The following is a 22,343-nucleotide window of genomic DNA, read 5'->3' as shown; positions in this document are numbered from 1 at the left end:
TAACTGTTGGCAGGGAAAGGAAAAGCAAGATTGTGCAAGGCTAATTTATATTCAGTACGTTGTTTCAAAGTGTATGTTTATCTTTAATTCTTCTCTCATTATAAAGTAATGCATAGATGTAAGAAATCCAGCCATCCTTTCAGATAGATGAGTTTTGTGCTAGTGATACTGTTTTTTGAAATCAGAATTCATTTAAGTAGTAATTTTAAAACTTTTAAATCATACGATATTTCAAACATATCAAAAACCTACAAAAAGTGATATAACTGACACTTGTACAGCCCACCGTCTGGATGTTGATAGATGTTAACATTTTGTCTACTGTTTTGAATCACCTTTAAAAAAACTTCCAAGCATAGCTAAAACCTTACCCTGTCATTTTTTCTGCCTCTCCTTCTATTCCTTTCTGCCCAGAGGTAAGTACTAGCCTGAAACTGATATATATCATTCTCATGAATGTTTTATAGGTTTTCTACATATGTATGTGTTTATGAATAATATCAAGAATTGTTTTATGTTTTAAAATTTAAAGCATTGATATCCTACTGTAGGTAACTTTTGCATTTAATTTTTTCACTCAGAGTAGTATTTTTTGAGATGAATTATGTATGTAATATATTTGAGATGAATTTGTGATATCCCATGACATAAAACACAGTTGATTTATCCATTTTTGTAACCAATAATCAGTTGTTTCCCCAATTTTGGTATCACAAAGAATACTATGCATGTATTTATGTGGGACTGTTTAAAAGTTTCTGTAGAATAGAATGTAGAAAGTTTTTGGATTACAGGAAACATCATTCTCACCTTTACTGCTTTTCAAAGTAGTTCTGCTAGCTTGCAGTCCCATCCACAAGTTACCAGCTTTTCTGTTCCCCTCACTCCAACCAGTGCTTGTTGGCATAGCCTGGCTAATGTTAGCCAACTGACTGGGGCACCATGGGACTTCTCCTGTCTTTTTTTCTTTTTTTTTTTTTCTAAACAGAGTCTCGCTCTGTCACCCAGGCTGGAGTGCAGTGGCAGGATCTTGGCTCACTGAAACCTCCGCCTCCCGGGTTCAAGGGATTCTCCTGTCTGAGCCTCCCGAGTAACTGGGATTATAGGTGCAAAGAAAGAGAAAACCCAAGCCTATGAATAGATAAGTGGGTTATGTGCAAAGTAAACATCAGGCAGACCTCAGGATCTTGCAGTGTGAAGTCAACATAAACATACTTCCAGATTTGTATTGATTCTGAAAATATATTAATCTTTTACCTCTATTTTAAAAGGTATATGCCATGTGAATGAGAGAAAACATGAGATATCAAATTCAAGAGTGTAAGTCGTATGGTGTCAAAAAGTCGGACAGTAACAACTGATAACTCTTAGTTCAAATAACTGTATAAAATTTACTTAACGACACCAAAAGCAAATCTCATCTTTATATATAAAGAAGAAGATACAAACTACAGAAGATATTTAATTAAAATCTTAGTGGAAAATTTAAAATTATACTCTGAAACCCAGGAATAAAATTTGTTATGATAGAAAAAATGGTTTTTAAATTTAACAATATTTTTTAAAATTTTTTGATACTGAGTTTCACTCTCGTAGCCCAGTCTGGAGTGCCGTGGCATGATCTCCGCTCACTGCAACCTCCGCCTCCCAGATTCAAGCTATTCTTCTGGCTCAGCCTCCTGAGTAGCTGGGACTACAGGCGCCCACCACCATGCCCTGCTTATTTTTGTATTTTTGGTAGAGATGGGGTTTCACCATGTTGGACAGGCTGGTCTCGAACTCCTGACCTCAGGTGACCCCCTCGGCCTTCCAAAGTGCTGGGATTACAGGCATGAGCCACCACACCCGGCCTACGTGTCTTTAATTTGCATTTCTCAACTGCGGAGGCTGAGCTTATTTTTCTGTGTTTACTATCCAGTCAGTTTTCCCTTCTATAAACTGCCTATACATTCTTTGTCCAATAATGGGTTTGGAGTGTTTCATTGTCATGGATTTACAGGAGTTGTTTGTATGTTGTGGAAACAAATTCTTTTTCCTAAGTTTCCACCCAGTCCATAGGTGTTTTAACTTTTCTATTGTGTCTTTTGTCAAACAGAGGTTTGTAAGACCATTTTAGTCTATCAGATTTGTCCTTTTTTTTCCCCTTTGTTACCTGGGGTTTTTGCATTTTATTTAAAAGCTTTCTCTGTATATTTTAAAGAGATACTCTTGTGTTTTCTTTCAAAAGTTAGAAAGTTTTGATTTTCTTATAGGTCATCCATCTATTTTGAAAGTGTGTGTAGGGCGGTATTATATGGAGATCTAATTTTATCTTTTTATGGAGACAGCCAGTTGTCTTACCACTGTTTATTGCATTATTCATTGTCTATCTCCCACTTCCATGATTTGCATTGTCACTTCTGTCATTTGTTAAGGTTTTGTGAATATAGGGGTCTCTGTGGCTCTCTATTTTGTTCCATTACTATACAGCTTTGATAGCTTGCAACTGAGTAACAAGACTAGATTTCTAGTAGAATGAATCTCTGTGCCTTTTTCTTCCTCTTTCTCTTCTCTTCTTCAGTGTCATCATCTTCTTCTTGTTCTTCTTTTTCTCTTCCTCTCTTCTTACTCTTCTCCATCATCATCATCATCATCATCATCAAAATCACCCTGCTTCTACCTTTTACTCCTCCATATGAATTTTAGTATATGCTTGTCAAATCCCATTAAAATTTTGATTAAAATTGAATTGAATTTATGGGCTAATTTTGGGGGAAATTTGCTTTCTTTAAGATATTGACTATCCCATCTATGAAAACAACATATCGTTTTATTTATTAGAATATTCTTTAACATTTTCAGTAAAGCTTAAACCTTTTTCCCCTTAAAATTTTTGTATGTATATTTAGTAAGATATATGCCTAGGTACCTCAGAATTTTGCATCCATCATAAATTGTACCTGTTTTAAGCACTTCCATTGTTTATAGCTATTTATGTACCTCTTGTTGAGTGGTTACTGTGCATAGCAAATTCTGTTGAACTTAATTAATTTCTGCAAATACACTGAGATGTATTTATCATGTTTTAAAGATTAACAAAATTAAGTATCAGAGATTACATAATTTAAATATGATTGTATATGACCAGTGTACAGCCTGGATTTGAACTTAGTTTTATCTAAATCTTTACCTTTTTCTAAGAGCCTTTCCTTTTAAATCAGCTAATGTTTCTCCGACGTATGTTATCTTGTTTAGCAGGATTTTTTTAATACTAAAAAACCAAAATCTCATTACAGAGCCTGTATGTGAAAGAGGCACTTAATTCACCCAGTATGTCTCTTAATATCAATTAATTAATTCATCTGGATAGCCACATTCATGGCAGAAAGTCTATAAAATAAATGCTTTTTCTGGTCATTATCTTTGGATCAGCTCTTAAGGAAAACACCCATCCTAATTGAATTAGTGTGGCTTTCCTAATTGCTTACTGCCCTACTTATGCTTAGGCCTGTGTTGTGTTAGTCCCTCCCAACAGCTCTGGAGGCAAGGCCTAGAGCATAGTGTGGGTGGTCCAGGGCCAAAGGAGAAGAGCTAATGTGGTAAGGTAAGATGAAGACAAGTTTTTAATGCTTTTAATGTTTGAAATGTTTAACTCTCTCCTCTGACACCTAGTATCCCTACTAACTCCTCCAAAAAAGCCTTAGATTTTAACTTCACCCCTGACAAAAAAAAAAAGGGAAAATAGAATAGAGGAAAAAATCTCGAATACAATGCAAGGGCAATTTCTCAGGTGTGTGCTGCTGGCTTGTTTGCTTCCAGCTCTCAGTCCAGATCCCATTTGTCTGGAGTTTCTTTCTGGCATCCTCTCTCCATCTCATACTAGGCCCTTCCTCTTAGGGCTGGAGCAGGTGCATTTCTGGGAATGGTCCTGGACAGCTTTTTGAGCCTCAGAGCACAGTAGTTATAGATGTCTGGGCTGTTTATAACTTTGTTTCAGTGTTGAGGCTACCTGGTGCTGTGGTGTCAGTGAACAGCTGATGGCAGATGGTTCATTTCTGTGCAGGACGTGTTGCAGACATGTGGATTGGTAGTGGAACCTGAGCAAATATATCTCAACTCTCTCTTTTAAAAAATGCTTAATAATAAGTGTGCTCATAGTAAGTATGAAATAAGCATCCACTGGTTGACTGAAGGTTATAGAATAGGGAAGGAAAGGAAGAATGGTTTGAAATTTATTTGCATTGGTGGGGGGGGAGGGGATTACTACCAGTGAACTTTAGTTTATAGATATTTTCACTATTGTTCCAGACTCTGTTATAATATTCATTCCATTCATTCAAAAAGCATTTGTTGAACACGTTTGATATACCAGGCACCATTCTAGGCACTGGTGATGAACAAAACATGGAGATACCCATTCTTCTTGGGCATTTGTTCTTTTGGGTGCGGAAACTGACAGGAAAGGTTTAGAAAAAGAACAAGGCAATTAATTTTAGATTGAGATAAGTGCTATGAGGAAAATAGAGTAGGAGAGCCCCCAAAAAAGACATGGGGGCAGAGTGTGGTGGGTATTGCTCCTTTGGTTTGGTCTGCTGGCTTGGCCATAGAATATAGGTTCAAGAATGACCCAGAAATGTGACTTGCCTGAGTTCATGTTTATAAACAACCAGATTTCAAAAAAAATAAGACTACATGTGGGTGGACATGGTTTCCAGAACTGAGGGCTTAAGGCCCTTCATCCTCCAACCATATGAGTGTTGAGAAACAAAGCTATACACTAAGGCAGTCATTCTGCCATGAAGATCTGTGCTAACCAAGGTTAATGTCTGGGTTCTCCATCTTTGCAGTGTGGTTGTGCCAGCTTGGGGCAATCTGCCTCACTCTGCAAGGCCCTGGTTGTCCATCTGTAGGCCTTGGCCAAGATTGCTTTAAGGCATCAGGGAAGGTCTTTTTAAAGAGGTGGCACAAGGCGGGGTATGGTGGCTCATGCCTGTAATCCCAGCACTTTGGGAGGATGAGGTGGGCAGATCACCTGAGGTGGAGAGTTCGAGACCAGCCTGACCAACATGGAGAAACCCTGTCTCTATTAATAATACAAAAATTAGCTGGGCGTGGTGGTGCATGCCTGTAATTCCAGCTACTTGGGAGGCTGAGGCAGGAGAATCGCTTGAACTCAGGAGGCAGAGGTTGCAGTGAGCTGAGATCATGCCGTTGCACTCCAGCCTGGGGAACAAGAGCACAACTCCGTCTCAAAAAAAAAAGAGGTGACACACTTTGGGAAGCCAAGGCTGGCAGATCACCTGAGGTTAGGAGTTTGAGACCCACCTGGCCAACATGGTGAAACCCTGTCTCTACTAAAAATACAAAAATGAGTCGTGTGTGGTGGTGTGCACCTGTAATCCGAGCTACCCAGGAGGCTGAGGCAGAAGAATTACTTGGCCCCAGGAGGTGGAGATCTCCACGAGCTGAGATCGCACCACTGCACTCCAGCCTGGGCAACAGAGCGAGATTCTGTCTCAAACAAACAATCAAACAAAGAGATGACATTTGAGCCAAGACTGGAGGATAACAGGGAGCCAGACCCTAGCATTCCAGGAAGAGGAACAGCTAGCACAAACGTCCTGCAGCATGAAAGAGCTTGGTGTGTTAGAGAACAAAAGGGAACAGGATAGTGAGCTGGGAGTGAGAGGGGGTACCAGATAAATTGTAGATGTTGACCAGGGCTGCATCACAGTGTCTTCTAAACTATAGTAGGAATTTGGATGTCCTTCCAAGTACAATGCAAAGCTATTTTATCCTGGGGTTCATGAACTTGTGTAGGAGAAACATTACAATCGTATAAATATGTAAACTTTTCATGGCTTGAATCACAAATGTCAGCAACAAGCCATGATAGGATAAGCAGTATCTGCACCTTTATTACCAATAGAAATTAAAGATACATCCATTTATTACTGTTATCACAGTTATCTCTAAATATCATTTATCATCTTATGCCTAATTAGAAATCATGGTCGTTATTAGACCTTACAATAGATCTTGTTATTTAATGCTTTAATACAGGGGTCAGCAACTATAGCCTGTGGACCGTGTCCAAGCTGCCACCTGTTTTTGTACATAAAACTTACTGGAACACAGCCATACCCATTTATTTACATTTAACAGTTGCAGCAGAGATGTTCTAGCCTGCAATGCTTAAAATGCTTACTGTCTGGCTGGAAAAAGATTGCTGATACGTGCATTGATAAAGCAGCATATATATTACTATGATACAATTTTTTTTTTTTTTTTTTTGGGAAGGAGTCTCACTCTGTCACTCACACTGGAGTGCAGTGGCGTGATCTTGGCTTACTGCAACCTCCACCTCCCGAGTTCAAGCAATCCTTCTGTCTCAGCCTCTCAAATAGCTGGGACTATAGGCACATGCCACCATGCCTGGCTAATTTTTGTATTTTTAGTACAGATGGGATTTCACCATATTGGCCAGGCTGCTGTCAAACTCCTGACCTCGTGATCCACCCGCCTCCACCTCCCAAAGTGCTGGGATTACAGGCATGAGCCACCGCGCCCGGCCTATGATACAATTTTAAAAATATTTGGATAACTGTTTGGTTTCTTTGCAAGCTTATTTATTTTATTTTATGCATTTAAAAACATTATTCTGAAAAGAAGATCCATAGGCTTCACCAGAGTTCTCTAAGACATCCATGACTAGGAAAAAAAGAGAAAGAAAAAGAATTCCTGTATTTCACTGTCTTAGGCTGGAGATCCAAATGGGTGGACTTGTATTTATTTCCTCTGCTGAGATTCTCTCCCTTCTCTCCCTCCTTCTTTGGCAGATTTTCCATTTCATTTGGAGTGTGGTACTGAAGCGGTCTCCTTTTTATGAATAACATATTGGATCCTACACATTTACTGAATGAGCCAAGCAGAGGCTTTATTAGCACTGTTCAAAGTAATGCCCATAATAACACTGTGTAGTATGGATCTGACCATCTTCATGTAGCACTGTGGAAAGGGAGGCCCCAAAACATTGTCTGGTCCATCATTCATTTATCCTGTATTCACTGAGCACCTATTATGTGCCAGGGGCTGTGCCAAACTCCCAGGTGACAGAGCTGTTAGGGTAAAGCCAAGTTTGGGTCAGGCTCATCTGACACTAGTGTCTGGGTGGCTCATGCCACAGCAGGTTATGTTCAGGATGTCACATGACACCCTGATGCCTCAGCTTGGCCACTGCTCCATCCCTCGTGTTTCCAACCACATTGTGCCTTGGCTGTGAGCTGTAAAGGGTTTTATCTCATCCTCTCTCCACAGACCACTATTTGCATTGTTTTGCCTAGAACAGGCCATGGAGTCAGTATTTTCCCAGCTGTAGTAGCATCTTCGGTGATCCCTGCTCATGCCACTGGAATGGCCCTTTAAAAATGTATTATTTATTTATTTATTTATTTTGCAAGCACGAGTTTCTTTCCTATAAGTGCAACTCTTTTTTCTTGTCTCTGTAGCACTTTGTGGCTTTCTGAGACCACAGGCTCTAACTTGCCCATTGCAACCCATGTTTAAGCATTTGCACATGGCATTTGATTGAGGTGTAAGTTAAAACTGCTGGCAATGGGAGGGGCTGGCAGTCAGGTCTCTTATCTCAAGTGGATGGAAAGACTGTTCAACGTGGTTCGCTCAACTCATACAGGTCCCTTCTGTCCAAAACCAGGGAGATTGCTTCTCCCTTGGAAACACGGGCACTCCTCATTGGCTGGGTCAGGCTAATACCCACACTATTAGGCATTTTCCCTGCTTTTTTCCCCTTCTTTTCCATGTTGCAAGTGATGTTAATGTACATGGGATTATCCAACTGGTCACCAGTACTTTCTCAGTGCATGAACACACATTATATTCTACATGTTTGGTGCAGTTTTGCTATTTTGCATCCTGCTTTTGTCACCACAATGCAGTGTCCCAGGGTCCCATATTACTGAACATTCTTTCATAGCAGCACTTCGATGGCTACATGGTATATCTTTGGCCTGCCTTACCATAATTTACTTCAGGTTTTCTTTGTGTTAGGGGACATTTGCAAGACTTTGTGTATCAGCCAGCATCTAATCAGGATACAGAAACCATACTGTTATTTAAACAGGGGATATTCCAGTGTAAATCATTGACAGCTAGTAGAAGCTGGTTAGTTGTGAGTAAAAGAGAATTTCTATGGGTCCAGAAGAAGCAGTTGCAGAAAAGAAACTATGGCCTTCAGTTTGAGGAAGAGTGGGCAATTGAGGAACTAAAGACCAAGAGGGGGCATTGCTCATCCCCCAGGGTTCTTCAAAGAGGGCATGAACACCACAGGGACGTCACGACCCACGGGTGGTACAGAGACTTGTCAGAGGAAAGCAGCTGGCTGTGTGGCACTATAGATGTGTCTCTGTCGTCAGAAGCTTGGGTAGGCAGAGCTGCTTTGAAGCAGTCCCTGGTAGGGAGAGCAGAGCCCGGGTACAGGACGCTTGAGGACTTGCCCATGGAATAGTAATGGTGGATCCCAAAGGGACTGTGCTTTCCCCAGGCAGAATCGCTCCAGTGCCCTCTATTGGTGAAGTGTCACATTGCCGCAACTGGCAACCTGTCAGAAAGCAGGGCCAAGAATGGTTTTGAGTTGAGAGACAATAAATAAATAACTGGAATATTTGGGCTTGCTTTTAGCCTTTTTTTCTGTAAACAGTGTTGTAGCAAACATCTTTCATAAAATGTTTATTGCATCTCTGATGTGTTGGTAGGATAAATTCATAGAATTTGAACATTTCGAAGGCCTTAGTCATAATGTTACAAAATCATCCTGTTGACTCTACTGGGTGCTGTGTATGGGAGCAAAGGCATATAGCCTTGTTTTAGAACTTGTTCCTCCTTTACCTTTCGAATCTTGGCTTTGTCTGCTGGGTTGTTAACTCTTAGGCTGAGAGATGCTCAGAGCCGGCGATGCCAAGGTTGGAGCCTGCAGTGTGATGTAATAAGGGCCAAGCTCTGCTGTGGTGGGAGGGAGTAGCGTGTTGCTGAAGTCCTCCCTCACCTTGCTCAGTCTACTGAACGCATTCCCCTCCCATTTCATTAGCTGCTTCAACAAATTCATTTCCCTAAAACATCCCCTTCATCCTATCAGTAGTCTCTCTCAAAAGCTGTAAATGTTTCCTCTTTGTTTATGGCAGTGCAAATGAAAGAGAAGAGGAGAGAACTGACCAATGGCCCTGGGTCCCTTGCCTCCATTCTGTTGATGAGGGACTGAAGCAAAATGACATGCCCAAGGTCACATGGGAAGTGAGCTGGTCAGGCCCAACCAGGGCTTCCTTCCTCCCAGTCCTCTGTTTCTTGCAGTTGCCAGACCACTGTGGCTCCATCACCCTAACTCCTCGTTGTTCTCCCAGCACAGCACCTGTCCCGCGAGAGGTTTTATTAATGCGTATCACACTCCTCTAGTGCTCACACTATGCCCTTGCTGGGGCTGCCCCACTGTCTGAAATGCCAAGATGGCCCCCCTCAGCTGCTGTGCTCAAGGGGACTGCCTATACCTAACTTCAAGGCCAAGTCCAAGATTCACATCTACATAATTATATTCCATTACTGTTTAACAGATTAGAGTCAGTAATTCTTATCCTACAGTATTAGAGATGTGGACATGAACTGGGTTCTACCCTAAGCTTTTAGTCCCAGCCTGGACACTAGGCAAAAGTAGGTATGTGCTGGCTTCTATCATGTGAAATTGACTAAGGAAGCAAGCAACTTCATGTCTTTGAACAAGGGTCTGCTTTTTTGTTTGTTTGTTTGTTTTGCAATCATGGACATCTGATAGTGCATGTTCCTTTAAAGCGAGTTTGTCATCTCCAGAAAAGCATGTTGTTCTTTCTTTCTATCTTCCACAAGTCCTTGGTTAAAACCCTGAAGGGGACAGGCAGTCTCCTGTCCTTTCCCTCAGGCTTGCCATGTCCTGACAGATTCCCTTGGCTCCTGGAAGCTGTCTACCCACCTCTGTCTGCTCCTTCTGACCCAGATCTTATTACAGGTATAGAGAGAGCAAACCATTTATTGCAGAACAGGCCCTTCACCTTCATGTTCTGTGTTTACAGACCACAAATAGGTAGTTAATAGATATCTCTTAATACTTGTCTTGTTCTTTCTTTTTTCGGCTTTGGGAGTTGGGTACAGTATATCTGGGTCCTGTGGAAAGTGAAATGATTGGAGAAAAAGACAACAGCTGAAAATGGAATTCTCACTTAGGAGCGTGAATAAGGAGTAGAAAAGAAGTCAGACCACAAATTCTTCAAATTAATGGGTGGGAACGAAGTGCTCCCACTCTAATGGGGTGGCGGGGTTGCCGTTTCTGATGGTGAGCAGCCCCTGGAAGGCTGGAGCCTCAGTTATGGGGAATGGGCATTTACAGCAGCTGACCACTTTTTCTTCCTTATGCTTCTTCCTCATCCCCAACTCTTTGCCTTTTTTCCTGTGTGTTTTTTTTTTGGCGGGGGGTGGGTGGTGTCTGGATTTTATTTTAGGGTATTTCTAACATGCTTCCTTAACGATCAGATCCGTAGTCCTGTCTGGAGACATTGCTCTGTAACTTAGCAACCAGCGTATCATCTATTGCCCTCAGTTGTTTCATTAGCCTGAAGATGTGAACAGCAAAAAAATGGACACACAGTGGACAAAAGCGATCAGGCTTGCATGCAGAAACAGTCTCTGTGATGATTAAGAAATAGACCTGAACAACTGCATTATTTTACAGTAACATATCCAAAGTAAGGGCCTCCTCACATCTGGAGAAAGAGACAGACACAGACAAGGATGGAGAGGGAGTGAGAAGAGATGGAGCCAGGGAAGATGCTGGAGCTTCCTGCCCACCACAGGGCCTGAATGCAGGGGATCGGAAGCCTTCCTCCCTGTGGACCTCCTGTTGTCCTTGCTAAAAGACAGGAAGGAGAATAGAATTGGGATTTTTCAGTAGGCAAAATTCTTAATTTATCTGACTAAGTAGAAAGTTGGCATACTGAGAAAAACAGATTTCAGAGGGAAACATATGACAACAGTGACATTTTTCTGTGCCATCTTATTACCCAATCTGCATAGAGGCTGAGTCGATGAACTAGTAAAGACACAAAGACATCCTATCGAGATGCCTGTGAATGGCAGGGGCTGGTACAGTCTGGAACTGCTGGGCATTGGTAAATATGACAGCAGGGCTTTGGCTGACTTTCACTGGGCCACTTGTCATTCTCCTCATACATTGTGTTCAGTCAGGACATTTCCCTGTAGAAATGTTCTTTCTGCTGGTTTTCTCATTTTTGAGAAGCTGGCATGAGTTTTGTTTGCTTCAAACTTTGTTATTTATTACCTCAAAATTCAGAATATTTATTCCAAATGTCATGTGTAGTCTTAACGAAAGTTTAGACTGTGATGATTCTAAACGTCATTTTGCATCAGAGTTACTTGGGATCATAGTGAAAATGCAGCAAACCAGGCCCCTGATTCATGGGCTGTGGAGAGGAATCCCCAGAAATCTGCATCCTAACACTCACCCATGGTGATTCTAAAACAGATGGTCTGAAGATCATAGGAGAAATGAAAGATGAAAGACTCATTTTCCAGAGAGGGCATGTGGCAATTTCTTGGCACTGTGAGTTGATAGATACATTCTTTGCTTTCATGGAATCCCTTTCCCTGTTTGTCGGGGGTATTGCCTCACTGTTTTTTTCTTCTTCACACACTATTTATTTCCCGTAAGTTATTGGGGTACAGGTGGTATTTGGTTACATGAGTAAGTTCTTTAGTGGTGATTTGTGAGATTTCGGTACACCTATCACCCGAGCAGTATACACTGCACCATGTTTGTAATCTTTTATCCCTCGCCCCCCTCCCGCTCTTCCCCCCAAGTCCCCACAGTCCATTGTATCATTCTTACGCCTTTGTGTCCTCATAGCTTTGCTCCCATATATCAGTGAGGACATATGACGTTTGGTTTTTCATTCCTAATTTACTTCACTTAGAATAATAGTCTCCAGTCTCATCTAAGTTGCTGAAAATGCTGTTAACTCCTTTTTATGGCTGTGTAGTATTCCATCTCATATATAGATGTGTATGTGTGTGTGTATATGTGTGTGTGTGTATATATGTGTCCACCAGAAGTGTAGAAGTGTTCCCTGTTTACCACATCCATGCCAACGTTTACTGTTTTATAAATTTTTTTGATTATGGCCATTCTTACAGGAGTAAGGTGGTATAGCATTGTGGTTTTGATTTGCATTTCCCTGATCATTAGGGATGTTGAACATTTTTTTATATGTTTCTTGGCCATTTGTATATCCTTTTTTGAGAATTGTCTGTTCATGTCCTTAGCTCACTTTTTGATGGGATTTTTTTTTTTTTTTCTTACTGATCTGTTGGAGTTCGTTGTAGATTTTGGATATCAGTCCTTTTTCAAATGTAGAGATTGTGAAGATTTTCTCCCACTCTGTGGGTTGTCTGTTTACTCTGCTGACTGTTCCTTTTGCTATGCAAAAAGCTCTTTAGTTTATGTCCCAGGTATTTATCTTTGTTTTCATTGCATTTGCTTTTGGCTTCTTGGTCATGAAATCCTTGTCTAAGCCAATGTCTGAAAGGGTTCTTCCAATGTTATCTTCTAGAATTTTTATAGTTTCAGGTCTTATGTTTAAGTCCTTAATTCATCTTGAGTTGATTTTTCTAAAAGGTGAGAGATGAGGATCCAGTTTCATTCTCCTACCTATGGCTTGCCAATTATCCCAGCATCATTTGTTGAAAAAGGTGTCCTCTCCCCACTTTATGTTTTTGTTTGCTTTGTTGAAGATCAGTTGGTTATAAGCATTTTGGTTTATGTCTGTATTCTCTATTCTGTTCCATTGATCTATGTGCCTGTTTTTATACCACTACCATGCTGTTTTGGTGACTATGGACTTATAGTGTAGTTTGAAATCGGGTAGTGTGATGTCTCCAGGATTATGGCTGCCTCTGTTGAGTCATGCAGGTTGTCAGGGAAGTGGGGGAAGGCCATCAGTGACAGGCTTCATCCAGCTCCCACGCTAACTGAAGGGCCAGTCTCACTCCCACCATACAAAGTTCGGCTACAGATATCCTTCTCTCTGTGGAGTTATACCTGCTGCTCCACTGGCCACCCTCCCGTTGGATCCCTGTGGTGCCCGGCGGTAATGGCCTGCTAGGCGACTTAGCGAGCTCCCAGGACCTTTCTGCTGCTTCCTCTACCTTGTATTTCTCTCGGTTCTCTAAGTTGGCTGAGCTCCAGGTAAGGTTGGAAACTTCTCCCGCAAACAGACCTTCAGCTTCTCTAGTGGGGGTGTTTTCAGAGAGGAGGGTCTCCCTTTTCTACTTCCACAGTTGGGGCACTCACAGTATTTGGGGTGTCTCCCGGGTATTGCGGGAGCCAGTCTGCTTCCTTCAGAGGGTCTGTGGGTCCTCTCGGGATTACTGGTTTGCCATTGCAGTCTATCTGGAGCTAAAATCCACAATGCAAACTTCTGCACGCTGCACTATCTGGAGCTGCAATCTAGTCCTGCCTCTCGTCCGCCATGATGATCCCCTTCCCATTTGCCACTTTAAAGCCTTAGAGCCAAGTCTCCCCACTCAGTTGCAATGCCCCAGTGAGATAGTAGCCCTCACATACTTTTTTTTTTTTTCTCTTGAGACAGAGTTTCACTCTTGCTGCCTGGGCTGGAGTGCAGTGGCGCGATCTCCACTCACTGCAACCTCCACCCCCAGTTTCAAGCAATTCTCCTGCCTCAGCCTCCTGAGTAGCTGGGATTACAAGTGCCCGTCACTGCGCCCGGCTAATTTTTTTGTATTTTTATTAGAGACTGGGTTTCACCATGTTGCCCAGGCTGCTTTCGAACTCCTGACCTCATGACCCACCTGCCTTGGCCTCCCCAAGTGCTGGGATTGCAGGCTTGAGCCACTGCGCCTGGCCCTTCACACACTTTCATATGTCATTTGATGCGGTTTCTTTGGCCTGAGAAAAGTGACCTTGCCTCAGTTGAATGTTGCTTGGGTTGACCCTGTCAAAAGATGGCTCCCAAGTGTCACCCATACCACTTGCTGATAAGACAGAGATGACCTTGTTGCTCACCTTGTTGAGGGAGAACATCAGCATGCAACGCTTTGTCAGTGTCTCAGGCAGAGGTGAATTCGTCAGGACTCCACTAGAGATGCAGCACCAGTAGGAGATGTACTGGAACTGATTGCAAGGAATTACCTCGTGAGATTATGGGAGCTGGTTAGGAAAACACAAAATCCACAGGGCAGGCTGGAATTCTGAGACACAGACTAAATCTGCTATCTACTGTCCACAGATAGAATTTGTTCCTTCAAGGAACCCTCAGCTCTGTTTTATTGTTAGTGTTTTGTTTTGTCTTGTTTTGAAGAGACAGGGTCTTGCTCTGTGGCCTACGTTGGAGTGCAGTAGTGGGATCATAGATAACTGCAGCCTTGACCTTCTGGGCTCAAGCAATCATCCCACCTCAGCCTCCCAATTAGCTGGGACCACAGGCATGAGCCACTATGCCCCGCTAAACAACTCTGTTTTTAAGGCCTTTCAATTTATTGAAGCAGGCCCATTGAGATTATCTAGGATAATCTCTCTTACTTAAAGTCAAGTGATTATAGACTTTCATCACATCTACAAAATACCTTATAGCAACATGTAGATTAGTATTCGCATAACTGGAAACTGTATTCTAGTCAAGTTGACACATCAAAAAGGCCACCCAGTACCACACCACCCCCAGCCCTACCAAAAAACAAAAAAAAGGAAAAAAAAAAAAAAAAAGGCTATCACAGAAAGTAAAGTCAGAATTTGTTGAGAATTGGAAGTTTGGTTTAGTTGGGTCTTTCAAAGCATGTATGGGTTATGATACAACAGTTCGGATTGGTGGAAATTGCAGGTTTCGAGGCAAGGGATTCAAAGAACCTTAGAGGACAAACAGTTGATGTTTTTCATTTGAGTTTCTGGGTCTTTCAGAAAGTTCCTGTAATGAGCAGTCATGCCATCTGCCTAAGCAGGACACTTCTGGAAGAATAAAGTTATGCCAGTGAAGACAGAGGAAGCATACAAAGTGCTGTTACTGCAGACATTGGAAGGTGTGCATTCTCAGTGACCAGCTGAGTGTGGGGGTGAGGTAGATGGTTTCTATTCTCAGCCCAGAGGCTCTGGAATCCTTTCTCATGAAGCGGCCACATGACCCTTGTTCCCAAAGCCTGAGCTTTGCAATTCTCCTTCTCAGGAGAATATTTGTGGACAGATATGACTGCCATATTGCCCAGCTGGCTCCTCAAGAGAGAGATGACACGTTTGCTAACAGCAAATCAGAGCTGGAGCGCCACCCCTTACTCCTGCTTCTCCGTCTTCTTAAATGGTGCAAGATCAGTCTACCTTTCAAGTGTCCCGTCTTCCTTTTCTTCCTGCATCTCCAGCTCTAAGCGACCACACAGGACTTTTCTCTGTTCCATGAGGATGCCTTGTCCTTTCGTGCCTCAGAACTTTGAGATGTGCTGTTTCTGCCTCTCTCCTGGGAAATCCTGCCTGTGTGCAGAGGGCCATCTTGAATGTCATCTCCTCTAAAAGCCTTTGCTGCACACCGTGTTCTTCCCCTCTCCTCGCATCACATCTATGTGCTGATGCAGCGTTGGTCACCCCCAGGTCTCTGCCATGGTACAGATATAGTTATTACATGTCAGTTTCTCTCACTGACCAATTCCCAGCAGACAGGAATTAGTCCTATTTAACTTTGTATCTGCCTTGGTGCCTCATCTGTGCCTGGCATAGAGTAGTTTAGCCATTTATTCAACAGATAGTTTTTGAGTGCCGGCATGTGCCAGGTCATAGGTGTCCACTGTTCTTGATGGGAGTGATATACACATAATAAACTATCTGCTCTCATGGAGGTGACATCTTAGGGGTGAGGGAGACAGCCAATGAACAAAAAAGATGAATAAGTAAAAGCACATAGACAGCACTTATTGATGCTTAGAGGGCTGCTCGCTCTGAAACAGACTGAGGGCTGAATAGGATAAAAAAAGTGGGTGAGAGATTCCCTGCCTCCAATACGAAGCATGCTTGTGAGACAGAATTCCTCCTTAGACATGCTGGTCAACTTACAGAAGAGGTATGCGTTTGCTAATATTTGTTATCCTGCTGGGTAGATGTTTCTGTCCTTGGTGTAACATAGATTGTATTATTATTTTTATTTATTATTTACGTATAGGGTCTAGCTAAAAACAAGTAAGAGTATAGCAGTGTGCTTTTTACGTATTATTTTTGTGCTTAATAATAAACAGTGAACTCTCTCCCTTTCTCTCTCTGTCTCTCTCATGTCTTTTTAGCATTTGCAATGTGCCAGGCACCGTTTTAAGGACATTAAATGGGTTATCTCACTTGGTCCTCAGAATAACCTTAGGAAATAGGTAATATCCTCATTTTCCATGTGAGGAAGCCGGGGACATGAGAAAGCTGGGAGCATAAGGACAGCCATGCCACTTGCACCAGGTTTTCCCGCTTGGAAGTGAAATGTGTGTCCAATCTGGGTGGCCCCATCACTTTTAAGCTATGCACTATGCCTCCTGTGTGTGATTTATGAAATCAGAACAATGACAAGTCTCTTCCTTTGTTAATGAAGTTTACATCCCAAGTTAGGCCTTTCTTACAGAGCCAAAGGTGTCATCAGCACATGGTGAAAAAGCTGTAATCCAGTTGACTTTCTGGATAGAATATGCAGTGGTCTACCATTGCCTTTGTTTCTGAGTTTGCTCTGCCTTTCTGTCAGGACCTTAAATTTTTAATGCATATTTTATTTGTTCTTCTACATATCTCCTTTTCATTTAAAGTACAAGACACTGACTTAAAAGCATGGGGGAAGGAAAGGAGAGAAGATAAATGTAATTGTTGACTGAGAAGGGACAGGCAGAAGGTGCTGCTGTCTGTGGGACAGCAGGAATTGCTCCCATTCTTCAGCCAGTTCGAGTCTAGATGCAGTGCCTATGCCCGTTTCCTCTTGTTCTTATTCACCTCTAACAGTGCATTGTTTTTCCCACTTTTGGGAAGAGAACTTAGGTCTGAGGAATTAAGTAGCTTGTACTGAGTCCACTCAGCTGTTGGGAAGCAGAGCAGGAATTGAGCCCAACTTTATCAGAGGATTGAATCATGCTTTGCTCTAAAACAAACAATCATCAAGACCCTTTCTGGAAAGCAGTCTTGCTTGGGTTCCAAAAAGGAAGCAGTGAACCTTGAAGGAGTGCCTGAGGGAGCCTAGAGGCCAATGAGGAACTTCTCCCAGCCCTCCTCCCACCCAGCACCCAGTATGTCGCCTTGGGTGTGGTGGGGAAGCCCTGGGACTCTGGGGAGCATTCCTTAGCACTTAGGAATCCAGTCTTGATTATTTGCTGTCATGTATGTTGAGCGACTGATGAACTCTCTCCTCTGAAGGTAAATGCAAGGTCTGGGTCTTGCCTTTGTCAGGCAGACAGAGCACAGCCTTTGTTGTCAGATTACCTGGGTTTGAGTCCTCTCATCCCCTCCATGATGTTGGGCAAATAACTTATCCTCTCAGCAGCTTTGCTTTCTTATCTTTAACGTGGGCATAGAGGTGTAATGTTGGTTACATAAGCTAAGCATGAGAAACGAAAACTCCCAGCCCAGTTCCTTTCAATAAATGTTAGTTTATTGCTTTTGTTAGGAATGCCTCATCACAACTCCAAACTTCCATGATTATTAGAAAGATTATTTCTGGGCCAGGTGTGGTGGTGTACATCTATAATCCCAACACTTTGGGAGGCCGAGATGGGCGGATCACAAGGTCAGGAGTTCGAGACCAGCTTGCCCAATATGGTGAAACCTCATCTCTACTAAAAATACAAAAATTAGCTGGGCATGGTGGTGGGCGACTATAGTCCCAGCTACTTGAGAGGCTGAGGCAGGAGAATCGCTTGAACTCGGGGGGCGGAGGTTACAGTGAGCTGAGATTGTGCCACTCTACTCCAGCCTGGGTGACAGAGTGAGACTCCTTCTGGGAAAAAAAAAAAACAAAAAAAACCACAAAGATTGTTTCTAAACCCTCCTGGCCTTTTTATACCCCCTTCCTGTTTGGAAAATTTGGTAAGAATAAATTAGACCTCTTTCCTCTTAAGAAGGGACCTGCCTTAAGCCTTACATGAACAGGTGTGCCTGACCCAAGGGTTCAGTCAGCACGTCTGCTGGCTCACTCTGAGACTTGTTCTTCATAGTCACTAATACAAAGGATTTTTCATTCTCCATCTTATTTTCTCAAGTTATTTAGAGCTTGAGCAAAGAAAGGGTATGTTACGTATTCGACTTCCTTAGAACTCTGTTGTTAGTATTTGCCATCTTCCTTTTCATTTCTCACAGAGTCATAGAATTTTAGAGTTGAAAAGAGATTTTAAAAATGACTTGAATTCATTTCCCCATCTCCTATCTCAGCCTGCCTGCCAAGAGGCATTCAGTACCATGCTTGCATGCTTCCGGTAATGACGAGCTGGCTCTCTCTAGAGGTGACCCAGTGCATCAGGGGATGCTCTACACTGGGGTGAATTGCACACATAGGGCCTGAATCTGGTGGTGTTGGGTTTTTGGGCCTGCCTGTACTTGGTGTGAAATGTTCAGATCTGCTTTTCTGTGGGAGGGAATTCTGGCCTGAAGGCTGCCCCCTTTTGGGTGGTTCTTTTAGAAAATTTCATTGTCCAAAAGATCATCAGAATTGGCTGAGGAAGCAAGCAATTTTATATGTCTTTGGCATCTCATCAAGAAATTTCCTACGACCTCAGTGTGTCTACTGAGTCCTGAGCAAACTCCAACTTATGGCTTGATCTTAAATTATGCAAGGTAGTGATCCTGAAGGCAGATTTATTAACCCCCAACTTCAGCATACCAGGTAGGGCATGCAACCATGGTGAGTCCTGGAAAGCCTCCTCCTGGAAAGTGGGTGTGGTGTATACTCTACTGGAAGAAAATAAAACCACCAATGAAATTCTCTCTTCAATGTCAAAGATGCTGTATTAATCTGTTCTTACACTGCTATAAACAACTACCTGAGACTAGGTAATTTATAAAGAAAAGAGAGTTTAATTGACTCACAGTTCTGCATGGCTGGGGAGGCCTCAAAAAACTTACAGTCATGGTGGAAAGGTAAGCAGGCACGTCTTACATGGCAGCAGGTGAGAGAGTGTGTGAAAGAAGCAAAGGGGAAAGAGCCCCTTATAAAACCATCAGATCTCGTGAGAACTCACTCACTCTCATGAGAACGGCATGGGGGAAACTGCCCCTGTGATCCGATTGCCTTCCCCCAGGTTCCTCTCTCAACACATGGGGATTATAATTGAAGATGAGAGTTTGGTGGGGACACAAAGCCAAACCACATCAGATGCTAAGTGATAGCTTCATAACACTCACTTCAAATATACTTGCCACATGGAGGCAGGCTGATTGGAGAGCTGCTTATTTATGCTATTTGTTCTTAACTTCAAGGCAACATACAAAAGAAACCAGCAAATGTTAAGAAACCAAGCTCCTTAATAACCCTTTTAAAGAAACAGCGTTACTGAGACAGATGTCACAATGATCCACCTTTTAAAGGGGGTGTTTAATGCATTCACAGTGTTGTGCGGCCATCATCAATCTAGTTCCAAAACATTTGCATCACCCCAAAAGAAAACACTGAATCCATGGAGCAGTCATTCCCATTCCTTCCCTCCCCCAGCCTTAGGCAACCATTTATCCTAATGCCTGATTCTATTGATTTGCCCGTCCTGGACATTTCATGCAAATGCAATCATGTAACATGAAGCCTTTATGTCTGGCATCTTTCACTTAGTGTAGTGTTTTCTTTTTTTTTTTTTTTTTTTTTGAGACGGAGTCTCGCTCTGTCGCCCAGACTGGAGTGCAGTGGCCGGATCTCAGCTCACTGCAAGCTCCGCCTCCCGGGTTTCCGCCATTCTCCTGCCTCAGCCTCCCGAGTAGCTGGGACTACAGGCGCCCGCCACCTCGCCCGGCTAGTTTTTTGTATTTTTTAGTAGAGACGGGGTTTCACCATGTTAGCCAGGATGGTCTCGATCTCCTGACCTCGTTTTCAAGGTTCATCCATGTTGTAGCATGTATTGGTACTTTATTCCTTTTTTTAATTTTAAGAACAAGTTTCACTCTTGTTGTCTAGGCTGGAGTGTAGTGGTGCGATCTCAGCTCACTGCAACCTCTGCCTCCTGGGTTCAAGCAATTCTCCTGTCTCAGCCTCCTGAGTAGCTGGGATTACAGGCACCCGCCACCATGCCTAGCTAATTTTTTTTTTTTTTTTTTGTATTTTTAGTAGAGACGAGGTTTCATCATGTTGGCCAAGCTGGTCTCGAACTCCTGACCTCAGGTGATCGGCCTGCCTTGGCCTTCCAAAGTGCTGGGATTACAGGTGTGAGCCACCACGCCCAGCCTTTCATTCTTTTTTTTATGACTTACTGATTTTCTTCGGAATGAATGGAACACATTTTGCTTATCCATTTATCAAGGAATGGACATATGTATTGTTTCTACTTTTTGGCTCTTACAGATGATGTTTCTGTGAACATTAGTGCACACATTTTTGTGTGGACACATGCTTTCAGTTCTATTGGGTAAATATGTTAAGAGTGTAATTGTAGGAGTCAGGAATTGTAGAAATGTAGGAGTCAGGTCATATGCCCCTAAAAACCTTTTAAAATTACTTTTTTTGTTTGCTATACTTGGGACCCATATTCCTTTTCTTTGGGTTTATATTCACTTCCTTTGTACTGAATATTGTCAGATAGAAAATTAACAGCCTTTCTAGAAATAATTAAAAATTATTCAAGTGAGAATAAACTGAATGCCTGTTTTATCTGCTAGATTATATTTGCCTTTGTTCTCTTCTTTACCAAGCTTCTACTTGAAGATTTACAAAGATTTTTTATTTCTTTTCCAGAACCGCAATGAGATAAAAAATGGCACTATCCTTCGATTAACCAAATCTCCAGTAAGTCGATCTCAGCTTCTAACTTCCCAGTAAATTCTTTGCTCTGTGTTTCCGCTATATGTGAGATATTAATTTTTGAGGATGACTTTAGTGCAAAGCAAAAGGCTTCCAGAATGTCCTGACACGCAGATGCTGAATTAGCAGGAATGCCCCTCCATAGATTTCCCACTGCAGAGGAGGAAGACCTTACTCCAAGCGAAGTGCAAGCTTGTCTGACCTGTGGCCCAGGATAGCTTTGAATTCACAAATTCGTAAACTGTCTTAAAACATTCTGAGTTTTTTTGTATTTTATTTAGTTCATCAGCAATCATTAGTGTATTTTATGTGTGGCCCAAGACATTCTTCTTCTTGTGGTCCAAGGAAGCCAAAAGAGTGGACACCTCTGCTTTAAGGTTTGAGTTTGGAGGTCATCTTAACAACTTCCGTGTTACAACTGGGGTCACTCACCTGTACCAACTGGTTTTACCCACTTGGTCACACAGCCACCTAATGCCATCTGAGCAAATTCAGACAACAAACAAAAGCAAAGTCGGTTATTTCCCTTTAAAGTCAGTGTGTGTGTGTGTGTGTGTGTGTGTGAAAGAGTTTAAGTACTTTGTAGCTTTAATGGGTTATTACGACAGTTCATAAACATAATTTAGAAATGTTGGCCACTTCACTGTTCCATTGACAGCTGATTCTACATAAAGAACGTTAGAGTCTTCTAAATTAAAGCTGCTAAACAAGATGCTACAGTATATTTAGACTATTGTCGTCGATGATGCGATGATATCTCTTTTCTTGATCTTTCCTACTTGCTTGGAGATACTTTAGGTAGTAACATTAGCATATTTAACTATATTATTTTACAGTGCATTTCATTTTTTTCTTAAAAATCTGCCCCAAATACACCACGTGTTACTATTTTCACTCTGCATATGTGATGAAAACTGTGTCTAACTATCATTTTCGGTTTCCACTGAAGCCATGTGGTAGGCTAAAAATAAATTTAAAAATTGGGAAAAGCATCTGGCTAAAATTAAGCTGTGGGTACTATAACTACCATAAATTCTTATTGTTGAAAATTACATTAGAGCGCCTTAGAAACTCCTAAACATTTTACCCAATAACATCCTGAACTTGAAAACAGTGATGAGCTCGGTGGAGTGAGTTGCTACAGTTGGCAGAACTGTCTTTGATGCCTGCTTTGCTACTTAATGGAAATTATAATCTTTACTCATTTTTCAGTGGCTACATGATGAGCTGAGGCATTTTTGTCTGACTTTGCATTGGTCTTCTTACTCAAGTCAGCATGAATGAATGTTAATTTGACCT

At 42.1% G+C, this 22,343-nt stretch overlaps 1 protein-coding gene across 5 annotated transcripts in view; it reads left to right on the top strand.

The window, feature by feature from the left end:
* Positions 1-22,343, top strand: part of ELMO1 (engulfment and cell motility 1) — a 586,094-nt gene that overhangs the window by 157,016 nt on the left and 406,735 nt on the right. For 3 of the 5 annotated variants that reach the window (XM_033193622.1, XM_033193623.1, XM_033193624.1), the window contains exon 5: positions 20,979-21,029. The exons of the other annotated variants lie outside the window; for them this stretch is intronic. In XM_033193622.1, coding sequence (XP_033049513.1) covers positions 20,979-21,029 — 51 coding nt within the window. The remainder of the gene's footprint in view (positions 1-20,978; positions 21,030-22,343) is intronic. 5 annotated transcript variants of the gene reach the window in all.

This window comes from Trachypithecus francoisi, unplaced genomic scaffold, assembly GCF_009764315.1.
Source record: "Trachypithecus francoisi isolate TF-2019V2 unplaced genomic scaffold, Tfra_2.0 Lachesis_group4, whole genome shotgun sequence".
In the NCBI taxonomy this organism is placed as follows: domain Eukaryota; kingdom Metazoa; phylum Chordata; class Mammalia; order Primates; family Cercopithecidae; genus Trachypithecus; species Trachypithecus francoisi.
Note: the sequence above shows the minus strand (reverse complement) of the source record. Positions and strands in the feature narration are given on the sequence as shown.